This window comes from Solea solea, chromosome 13 (genome assembly GCF_958295425.1).
Source record: "Solea solea chromosome 13, fSolSol10.1, whole genome shotgun sequence".
In the NCBI taxonomy this organism is placed as follows: Eukaryota; Metazoa; Chordata; class Actinopteri; order Pleuronectiformes; family Soleidae; genus Solea; species Solea solea.
This window is the reverse complement of record NC_081146.1, coordinates 7,369,459-7,380,655: the sequence shown is the minus strand read 5'-3', so window position 1 is coordinate 7,380,655 and position 11,197 is coordinate 7,369,459. Positions and strand designations below refer to the sequence as shown.

Sequence of the window (11,197 nt, the reverse complement as noted above, 5' to 3'; positions counted from 1 at the left end):
CTATCTATCTATACATCTATCTATCTATACATCTATCTATACATCTATACATCTATACATATATACATTTAAGAAGCTGAAATAACAGATCATTTATTTAAATAAACACTCAAACAGATGAATCAATTATCCAAAAAAAGGAGCTTAATTTAGTCCTAGATTATAGTTGGAATGTTGTTGCAGCCTTAGTTTGAACCATTGCTTGTTAGAGGCCATTTCAGACCTATAGATTTGTTACATACATACCAGATAAACACTTCTCTCAGTGTTTGTTGTGGATCCTTGTGATTTATGGCTCAGACTCAGCTGGGTCTTCTTTCAACAGACCACAATAATCAGAAGAAACGGCACATGTTTGACTGGTGCAGAAGCCACACGCACAAAAACATGCTGTCTTTCTTTATCCACAGCCTTGATGGTGACATGTTTGTGTGGTTGGGTAGATGGAGAGGTGTGACCTCACTCTGTCACTTATGGACAGTTTTAGCACCTTTTCAGTTCAGTAGTCATTACTTGTTCTTATCTGTGAGCCTGTGAGCCTGCTGTCTCACGCTGGACTCCCTCCATCCATCCATCCATCCATTCATTCATTCATTCATTCATCCAGCGGGTGTTGTTTAATTTCCTCTTTTCACATTTGAGTTCATCTCTTCATCTCTAGATACCCAGTCAACCAAACGCTGATTATTGTCTGAAAGGAGCTGCAAAGATGTTGGAGGTTATAACTCACATCACTGCACTTAATTAAAGGAAATCTTTGAAGAGAAAACACACCCAACTGAACATAGGAAGAACAGTGATGTCAGGCCTGTGAAGACATGTCACTCAACTACATCTTCCTCACAAACACGTGAGTCATCAGGTGCATTCTCTGCCACGACTAACGAGATTGTCCTCATTAAATCCTTCAAGTGCTAATCTGTATGGGAGAGTTGGGGGAAGTGAAGAGTGGAGCGAGTCTCGAGGAGGAAAAGAGGGAAACAGAAGAAGCACAGGCTGGAAACCCGGCACAGCAAACAGTTATTTTCTCCTGAGAAGGCCGAGGAGCACAGACACAGCAGCCTGTGAAGATGGTTTTGTTGTTCCTTTGTGTTTTCGCTAGTTTGCGCTGAAGCTTTAGGAGATTGTGTGAAGGCAGAGGAGACCATCTGGTACTTTATCAGGATTGCGTATGGTGAGCTGTTGGCTGCCTGGGTAAGAACAGTGTGGCTATTCTAAAAGAACTTCTTTATTTTTAGTTTAATTGTGCATATACTGTGACAGGCGGCCCTAAATATTCCCTCTATGTTATATGTTAGTCACATTTTGTCCTTTACACTTAATCTGACTATGTGACGTGTGTGTTTGAGCCTTGTCTGACAGTCATCCTTGTCTCTGGCAGGTCTCAATCTGGTTCTGGTCAATCTGGTCCTTTTCACCTTTTTTCAACTCGAGTTGAAGAAATAAGGGTGGGGTCCTTCCCCGAGAGCTCAGGTGCATCATGGAGTCTGTGCTGAGAATGAAAAAGTCCCTGCAGAGGCCCATCAGGAGGCTGACCAGCTGTGTGTCGGGGATGAAGGAGCGGAGGTTGTGCACCAAACCCAGAAATAAGAGGGGACGAGGTAGAGGAGGCAGAAGTTTGGGGAAGAAGCCCCAACTCCGAACTACGTATCCCAAAGACCCGATAGTCATCCGCTCGTACCAGGCAGACCTGGAGAAGAAGAGGCGAGTGGATGCTGTGGATGAAGTCGAAAAAACAGACAGCAACACTCATTTTATTACCTTAATATTACATTAAACCACATTAGCAGTAAACGCTCTGCTGTGAATGTACCTGACTTATATATTATATGGCAACAATTACTTAAGGCTGAAATAGACACACTTAACGTATCATTATGATTCTAAAACTGATTATCTATGGTGATAGATATTAAACCCATATCAGCCCTGTTTTCCCATTACAACTAGAACTGTATTTTTCTGTTTCATGTAAAGATTCTTATTATGACACCAGTATGACACATATTATTATCAGCATTCTTCTACTGTGGTGGTTATATTTATTTGAACTACTTTATTAAACAGCGTTCACTTGTGTCTATAGTAATCCATCAGATAATGATTATGTAAAATAATGTACAGTTTATTTGTGAACAGTTCAACCATTTTCTTTGAAATATCATGGAACATCAACCGTAAATGATTAGAACTTTTATGTGACTTAAATACTTCATTCAAAATTCAGAACCAGTGTGGGCACTGTCTGCACACATTTTGTGAACGTCTGTATTTGTATAAGGAGCGTTAATTAAATTCCGTCTGTGCGGTGTATTAATGTGTGTTTGTGCTGTGTTCACAGGAAGCAGCGGGAGGCGATGAACGCTCAGAAGAATGCGGAGAGAGCAGCTATGAGAGATCATTTCAGGAGAAAATACCAACTGTCTGAGGTCTGTTTTGTAGAACAAGTTGTGTTTACTTTACGTTTTCACTGCAGGAAAACACAGCGTCAGAGTGACAACATGTACACAGTCATTACTTCTTAGTTTTCCCTGCAATTTTCTGCGTCTCTAGGCCTCATTAGGTTTGCTTTCACAACATATTTGAATGACTCTCTGACTTGCCAGATACCAGATTCTTTTGTTCCCTTTCTTACGGCTGCTCCCAGGTAGAGGTGACATAGTGGAATTTTTCATCTTCCCAATGTTGATTTGGACTACATTTTTTATTCCGGAAGCTCTGGTTTCTAAGAGCTATTTCAGGTTTATGGAAATATGGTCGTATTAGGCATCGACCACATTATCAACGCTGACTTCACTGAGCAAACTGTTTCTATGAGCCCGCCTGTGGCCCGGACATTCTCACTGATAACATGTCTGCCAGCAGGGGCGGAGGGGAAAAAATGGATTTTAGCCACTTAACAAAACACCCACCTTACATTATTGATGAGATCTTAGGTTCCACACTCTTCCTTGCTGTTAGACAGCTTTTTTTCTGCCAGGAAATGGAAGTTTCTTAACCGCTTATGTCCACAGACGACAGTAGTTGATGATCCACTGCTGCCTCCACCAGTAAGTTCACACTGTGTGTAATTTGTGATTGTTTGGATTTACGTAAGTGGCACAAACTGACTAAATGAAGCAGCAGTAGATCAGCAGCTCCTCTGTCCTGTGTTCTACGTAGACTTTACTGCAGGAGATTGAGCAGTTTATAAACTTTGTTGTCCAGGTGGAAGAGCCAGACTCATTGGCATGTAGACTAGCAGAGATGGGAGTCAAACTAATAGACATTCATAATCTTGTACATGTTCTGCAAAGCCAGATCATCTCAACTATCATGAAAGCTCTCAAATTCTGGTGAAAAAATGTCTTTTACGTCAGCAAGTCAAATACAAAGTAAACGTGAATTGTGGGAATAATCAAGTGCTCAAACCTTCAACCTTCATCTTCTTGTTTGTTTTTTTTTGCCATGATGCAGAGCTCCAAGGACATGAACCACCTGCGGTTTGTTGGAAGGAAAGTGTCACTCCCTCACGAGCTGTCGAAAATCATTCATCCTGAAACCAAAGCCAAGGACGGAGGCTTCAACCTGCTGAGAGCATTTCAAGGCCTCAGTTTTGACACGGCGCTGCTCGCGGGGAGGAAAAACAGCAAGACCTCCACTTACACACCTGCAAATGGGGACTCGTGTAGAGTCATGTGACTGATGGGTGATCACGGCGAGGATTAAGATTTTAATTGAGTCGGTTGTTGAAGGAAACGCACAGGAGAATATACTCAGTCATTGTTGCTGCTCAAAGACTAAAAACTGTGCTTTTACCTGTCAGTTTTATATGTATGCACTCAGTCCAGTCATGCTGTCATTATGAAAACATGTCTGTCACATTTTTACTCAGCTTTAGACAATTAAATCGGCTAGGAAATATATTCTGCATATTAGTACAGAGAGTCTTTGCTTTAAGTCTGTCTATTTTCAGGTAGTTGTACACATATATAAGTGTGTATCACCTGTAAGAGAATTAACCCGATTTAGAGTCAGAATATAGCAAAATACAAGTTAAATAAACAGGTAATATTATTATAATGTAAACTGTTAAATGAACACTCATAATGCTCTAATAGTTTTGTTAAACTATGCTTTATACTCTTTTAAAAGACAATACAACAATGATACTATAATATATGTTGTTTAAGTAGTAGTAGTACATGTAATTGCTGCTCTTTAAATAATATACTGTAGATCCAACTGAGTGATCTACACACAAGGAAGGAACCTCAGGGAAACACGTTCACATTTCACCACATTCACACACACACACAAGTAACATGAATGTAATGCTTTTGTATTTGTGATTAACTGACAAAATCATTAAAAACAGTCTGTTGTGTCTTTGTAAATACTCTCAGAGTTTGATGCACAACTTTGCACTTATAGCGTCTTGTAATGACCTTGTCTACATGGAAATACTTTGTAAATAAGCTGGTAAAAGACTTAGTTACACAGCATGAAGCCAAACCACAAGCAGGCAAGAGCCTTGTAGCTTTTCCAAAGAACAACATGAAGATAAATCTTTTTAGTTGTTAATTGGGCTGATTTCTGGCCTTATGTGGTGTGTGTGTGTGTGTGTGTGTTTTGAATCAGCCTGCCACTGTTGTGTTTCTCTTGAACTTTGACCCTCACATCCATAAATCCTAACTTCCTATCAGTTCATCAGAGTGGAAGAACACATTCAAGGATATCGCGGTTGGGGTTGGAGGAGGGAAATGACTGTTTGAGTGGGCATCACAACTCTGCATGAGACCAATGGACACATCTAGTTTGGACTATGAGGAGCATGTCCATCCGAGTGACTGGGTCCACCAGAGTGCAGCACACCTGTGGCTCCAGGAGTTTGCTTTTTGGTGTCGCACCACAAAAGGCTCTATGTGTGAGTACAGCAGGAGCTGTGGTGGATGGAAAGTTACAGGGGGCCAAAGGAGTTCAGGGTACCGGAGTCAGGAAGAGAGGCGTGGATGGACGGGTTCGGAGCTTTGAGGAGATTCCTCACACAGGGAGGAACGGCTGGATCAACCTGGTGAAGTTCTGGAGAGAAGATTACTTCAAGCAACTCCACAAACACATGGAAAATACCTTCAACACCCTTGGGCCCATCTACAGGTAGAGGGAGCAGGGATGGAGTATCACAGGTTTAATGTTTAGAGAGATTTGAGCATAACAAGGATCCATGTTTTCAACAGTGCAGATATAGGCAACTAGACTCGCTTGAATTTAATTAAAGACATTTCACCTCTCACCCAAGTCCTGGTTCTTTCAGGACTGAAGAAACTTCTTGGATGAGAGGTGAAAGGTCTTCAAGAAAACACAAGCAAGTCCAGATGCCTACATCTCCACTAGGGTGCCCAGACTTATTGAATTGTATTGTAATGTAATATCTTGTATAAAGATGAAAGAAGATACTGATACTAGCTTCCTAAGTCCGTTCATAAGTCAGCTTTACACAATCAGAACCCAGAGTATACATTAAAATTCCAGGCTTTTTTCTTCCTTTCACTAAATGACTAATTGTAATATTAGTGAGCACTAGTGAGATTCATGGAACTGGTACTTTTTTACAACATTTTATTGTTGTTCATCAGCTGTGCATGTGACTTTACAACATTGCTTTTGTGTGTGTGAAGGGAGCACGTTGGCTCACAAAAGAGTGTGAACATCATGATGCCATCCGACATCGCTGAACTGTTTTGCTCAGAGGGCCTGCACCCCCAACGGATGACGCTGCAGCCCTGGGCTACACATCGCGAGATACGCCAGCTCAGCAAGGGAGTCTTCCTCAAGTCAGTAGCACGCCTGTGTAAACACCTGTGTGTCTGTGATTGTGGTTCCCTGTGGTTTCGTGTCTCTTTTGATCTAAATGTCTGAATTCAAGAAGGTTAAAGGGAGTAGGAACATCCAAAAGAGAGAGAGAGCGTGAGCTAACCTTGGCTGATGAGGTGTACACACACTGGCATATCTGTCTTAAATTTCCTGTCCAGGTTCCACTTTCAGCTGTCTTTAATTTAATGCATTTCCACTACAGAACCTTGTTTTTCTTCTACTCTGGCAACCCATGTGTTGAAGTGCTATGAGCTAAATTAGTGGGTGGATGTCAGTTCTTGGTGCAACAGAGGAAAACACCGAAACACAACATAGAGAGAGTTTATGGGCTGCGAATGAAAATGAAAATGATCATGTCATACCATTGTCATTTTATGACTTAATGCAATATATTTCTTACCTCAACAAGGCTTTTTACATCATCATACGTCATGTGCTTAAAGACCCATCTGTCTGTGGTGCTATTGGCAAAGAGCACAAAAAAATGAGAAAGGTCAAAGTTTAGGTTAAGATTCAAACAAATGTTCAGGGAAATAAACTCAGATACAACACAAATGTACACAGAATTTTTTATTTTACCGTGGTTGAGCAGGAGTGAAATGGGTCGATTATAATACATCGCTCCAATTTCTACTCTCCACAGGAACGGTGAGGAGTGGCGATCGGATCGTCTACTGCTCAACAAGGAGGTGATGATGAGTGCCGCCGTGAAGCGTTTTCTCCCCCTCCTTGATGAAGTGGCGAAGGATTTCTCTCAAATGCTGCAGGCGAAGGTCCAGAGGGAGGGAAGAGGAAAGGAGGGAAAACGCAGTCTGACCATTGATCCAAGTCCTGATCTCTTCCGCTTCGCGCTGGAAGGTTGGAGGTCATCATCCCCAGTGATTTGTGACCTGTGGTTTCCTCATGTATTTTTCATGTGTGATTGTGCAGCTGGAGTGTGCAGGGATTCCTGTTCTATTTAAACCAAGGCCAAAAGTTCTTTTTCCTTTTCTAAAGCCAAAGATTTGACTATAGTTATTAGTATTTAATGAGGAGTATTGAGTTGGGAGTAGAGAGCTGTCAAAGGGATGGTTTGGTCCAAATGTAATATCTGTTTTTCAACCTTAGCTGACCTTTGTGTCCTCAGGGAGGGGAGGGGATGGATAAAGGCCACCTCCCATTTTTGACAAACATTTATTCAGTGTTACTATGAGCAAGGGTTTAGTCACAAAATGGTGACGCAGGCTGTGACACCTTCACACGTCACATAAGTTAGGAAAACAAAATCTCACTGCCTCTGCTCTTTCTGGCTTCATTCAGACATTATTCTCACAGTCTAACCTGAGGCCTGATGTTGGAGGTCAAAGAGAACATGCATTTCAAAAATAGAAACCAATCCAAGCCTCTGCATTCCTCAGCCAGGTCTGCCCCTTTCATGTGCCTATCTGTAACGTGCCACATTCACAAGTGTGAATGCTCGTGTGACTCACACTGTGCACATCTGAGTGAAGTGGAGGAGAGTTGATGACTTTGAGTAATGCAGGTCTTAGCGGAGTGGAGCACACACAGAGCCAGGTGCTAAGCCCGGATAGGAATAGACCAATGAGGAACTATTACAGTCAGTGATGTGTAGTTAATACGACACAGGCACGTCTAATAGGTGCTGAGTGTCTGGTGGAGGTCAGGCGGCTCCTCTGAGACGCTGTAGAAAACAAAACTGTCTCTGTGTATGCAGTTGCATTTGAAAGATGTTGAATATTTGGTTACAGTTTACGGTAGAATAATAAAAAATAATAATACATTTTATTTTTAAGCGACTTTCTAACTCCCCTTTATATATCAATCAAATGCACAAAAGTTAAGATGAAATAAAATGGACGAGATCATCACGGTAGATGGAGGAAAAATTATGTAATGTAATGTAATATTATAATTATATTATAATTAAGGAGATATAACAGTAATACCATTTTATTTCCAGAGGCATATCCAGACATTACTTTGATAAAGACAATTACTATGGGCTACCATCAGTGTAATACCTTCACATGAAAATATTTGTGAATCAACTTAATTATCATATTATTAAGTTAAAATTCATTCTCATTGTTCTTATGATGCTATTGTTTGGTTATTATGATATAAATAAGATAGTTTTTGTGTTAGAAAAACTGTGTTTTAGCATCAAACTTTGGTCTTTGCTGTGAATGTTTGTTAGATATGTGTCACCCTCACCAGCCTGTGCTTCTCCACTCTCCTCCTCCCATGCAGCCAGTTGCCATGTTCTCTATGGAGAGCGCATTGGCCTCTTCTCCTCCTCTCCCTCTCTGGAGTCTCAGAAGTTCATCTGGGCCGTGGAACAAATGCTGGCCACCACGCCTCCTCTCCTTTACCTGCCCCATCGCCTCCTGCTCCGCCTCGGTGCTTCCCTGTGGACCCAGCACGCCACTGCATGGGACCACATCTTCAGTCATGGTACAAAGAGCTGCAGTGATTGGACATTCAAACCCTCTTTAATCATTGTTTTCCTGCTTCATTACTCTCATCTCATCTGACTCTGTCCTGCATCTTGCAGCAGAGACCAGGATCCAGAGAGGGTACCAGCGCCTGTCGTCCCAGCAGGGCAGGAAGTCTGAGGCTGGGGCGGCAGACAGCCAGTACACTGGTGTTCTGGGTCAGCTCATGGAGAAAGGGCAGCTATCTCTGGACCTCATCAAAGCCAACATCACTGAGCTGATGGCAGGAGGGGTCGACACGGTGTGTGTGTGTGTGTTTGCCGCCCTGGGCCTGTGTCTCCTTGTCTCTCCCTGACTGATAGTGTGTCTCCTCTGATCTCCTCCTCTGTGCAGACAGCTGTGCCCCTGCAGTTTGCTCTGTTTGAGCTGGGCCGCAATCCAGAGGTGCAGGAGAGGGTGAGACAGCAGGTGAGAACATCATGGGCCCAGGCTGGTGGTGACCCTCACAAAGCACTGCAGGGGGCGCCACTACTGAAAGGCACAATCAAGGAGATTCTGAGGTACATACAACTTAAGGCCCTATCTGCACAACACCTGTTGTTCTACCAATTTGTGAGTAAGCACAATTTATAAACCGTCGCTACAAAGTGCTGTGAGTACAGTACTTACATAGAACAAGTTTGTGTGTTCACTGCTGGTGTTATAATAAGGATGGATTAAATGCAGAAGTGAAATTCATTATCACTGATCAGTGTGTGTGTGTGTGTGCAAATGTAAGAAATTCTACTTCTAATAAGCAGAAATTCAGTTGATTGTTAAACTAGGAAGGCTATAAATATAACCATCTCATCTCATCTCATCTACCAGGTTATACCCGGTGGGAATTTCTGTGCAGCGGATGCCAATCAAAGATATTGTTCTTCAGAATTACCATGTACCTGCTGGGGTGAGTGATTGTAGATTAGCGCTCTTTTCTGCCCCAAATCCTTCCGTAAACTAAAAACCACAAACACATCAATGAGTGTTTTAATGGTGATGAAATCTGCCCCCAGACGATGGTCCAAGTCTGTCTTTATCCTCTGGGAAGGAGTTCAGATGTGTTTGAGAATCCACTGTGCTTCGACCCCGGCCGGTGGAGCAGCAGCAGAGAGGAAGGACAAAAAGAAGTCTCAGGGTTTCGCTCGCTGTCTTTTGGGTTCGGGGCGAGACAGTGTGTCGGGAGGAGGATTGCTGAGAATGAGATGCAGCTTTTCCTCATGCACGTGAGTGTCAGCAAACAAAAGACAGAGGGAGAGGGTGGCAGAGAATGACTGTGATGTAACACAAAGACAAAAGAGATGGAAGGTGCTGTGCTACAAGGAAGAGTGTACATTTCATACATATTTCTACATAAACAAATAACAAGGACATCATAGTTCCCTTTCATGCTTGGGAAAGGGAGGGGGAATCCTTTGTTTGTTACAATCTGCAGTCTCACTATTATTTCTTACACACTGGACCTTTAATTGTTAATAAGTCACTCCTGATGCCCTTCAAAAAAGCTACAAAAAAGCTTAATTAGAAGTTTTTATTAGGACAAAAAGCTACTTTGATTTTCTAGGAATTAGTTATGAATGTTAAAAAGCAGTTTACAAATACCTTAAACTTGGGTCAGATGCATTTCAGCCTTTAGGAGATGGAACACCCTGATTAATTAAAGCTCTAAAACGAACAAGGTGTGCTCTCCTGTACAACAGTTATCCACAACCCAAAATATGCATCAGCACATAAGTAAATTATTTTATTAACTATTACTAAAGCATTTAAAAGCAGCTTCTACAACCTTAATGAATTATGCCTCACTACAAAATTACACTGGAACATGTTAGACTGTACTGAGATTCTGAACGGGATGAGAAAATTATAATCTGGGAATTAATGTCACAAGATAACTATTGACAAAGAAGTTTTCAGTTGCATAAAATGTAAATCGCAAAACAGCTTAATTGCGTTACTAGTCTAAAGACAATGTATTTACATTTAAGCCACACATGGTCCTCTTTAATATATACTCCAGAAAGAAAGAAAGAAAGAAAGAAAGAAAGAAAGAAAGAAAAACTGGGAGAGAAAAATATTATTATAATAATAATAATAATAATACATATATATATATATATATATATATATACTGTACATATATACTGTACGTGTGTGAGTGTGTGTAGGATAACATGGATTTACTTTGTCACATCTTCTGGATTAGCCTGATATAATTTAAGGTGGGAGGCCAGGTTACTTTTATGCGCAACTGCCACTTTAAATAAGGTCATAACCTCATGTTTGTATTGTTAGAGATGTGTGTGATTATACATTTTTTATATTTTTTATCTCTTATTTTTGTCCTGATTGTCTAGATCCTGCTGAACTTCCATATCAGCGTGTCGTCCTCAGAGGATATCAAGACCACATACACCCTCATCCTCATGCCTGAGAAACCACCGAGGATCACCTTCACCAAGCTCTGACACACACACACACACACTGTTCAACATTCATGACTTGAGGGGACATTGCATTGACTTACATTCATTTCCTGGAGACATACTCTAACCTTAACCACAATTACTACTGGCCTAATCCTAACCCTGACCCTAACCCTAACCCTAACCCTAACCCTAACCTCAACCTAACCTTAAAACATATCTTCACCTTAAAATATTGTCATTTACATTGTGGGGAGTTACTTTTTGTCCCCACAAGGAAGACAAGTCCCCATAATTGTGACTGTGTAAACAGGTTTAGGTCCCCACAACATTAGTAATACCTGGACACGAACAAACACACACACACACTATATTCTCTATATTCAGTCCAATAATCTCTCATGCTGACTAATAAAAGTTTTCACCACCTCTTTCTGCTGTTGCCTT

General features: G+C 41.4%; 2 protein-coding genes across 2 annotated transcripts; both read left to right on the top strand.

Moving 5' to 3' along the window:
• The first annotated feature begins 702 nt into the window (after positions 1 to 702).
• si:ch211-81a5.8 (uncharacterized protein LOC560648 homolog) lies at positions 703 to 4,479 on the top strand. Its single transcript, XM_058647953.1, has 4 exons — positions 703 to 1,194; positions 1,382 to 1,704; positions 2,342 to 2,429; positions 3,457 to 4,479. Exons 2-4 carry the CDS (start codon positions 1,481 to 1,483, stop codon positions 3,679 to 3,681), a joined length of 537 nt encoding a protein of 178 aa, XP_058503936.1. The 5' UTR covers positions 703 to 1,194; positions 1,382 to 1,480; the 3' UTR covers positions 3,682 to 4,479.
• Positions 4,480 to 4,723: 244 nt separating this feature from the next.
• Positions 4,724 to 11,183, top strand: LOC131471413 (cytochrome P450 11B, mitochondrial). Its single transcript, XM_058647950.1, has 9 exons — positions 4,724 to 5,136; positions 5,658 to 5,813; positions 6,497 to 6,711; positions 8,104 to 8,307; positions 8,408 to 8,589; positions 8,682 to 8,848; positions 9,156 to 9,234; positions 9,341 to 9,550; positions 10,682 to 11,183. The coding sequence occupies exons 1-9, from the start codon at positions 4,805 to 4,807 to the stop codon at positions 10,790 to 10,792; spliced, it is 1,656 nt and encodes a 551-aa protein (XP_058503933.1). The 5' UTR covers positions 4,724 to 4,804; the 3' UTR covers positions 10,793 to 11,183.
• Positions 11,184 to 11,197: the final 14 nt, after the last annotated feature.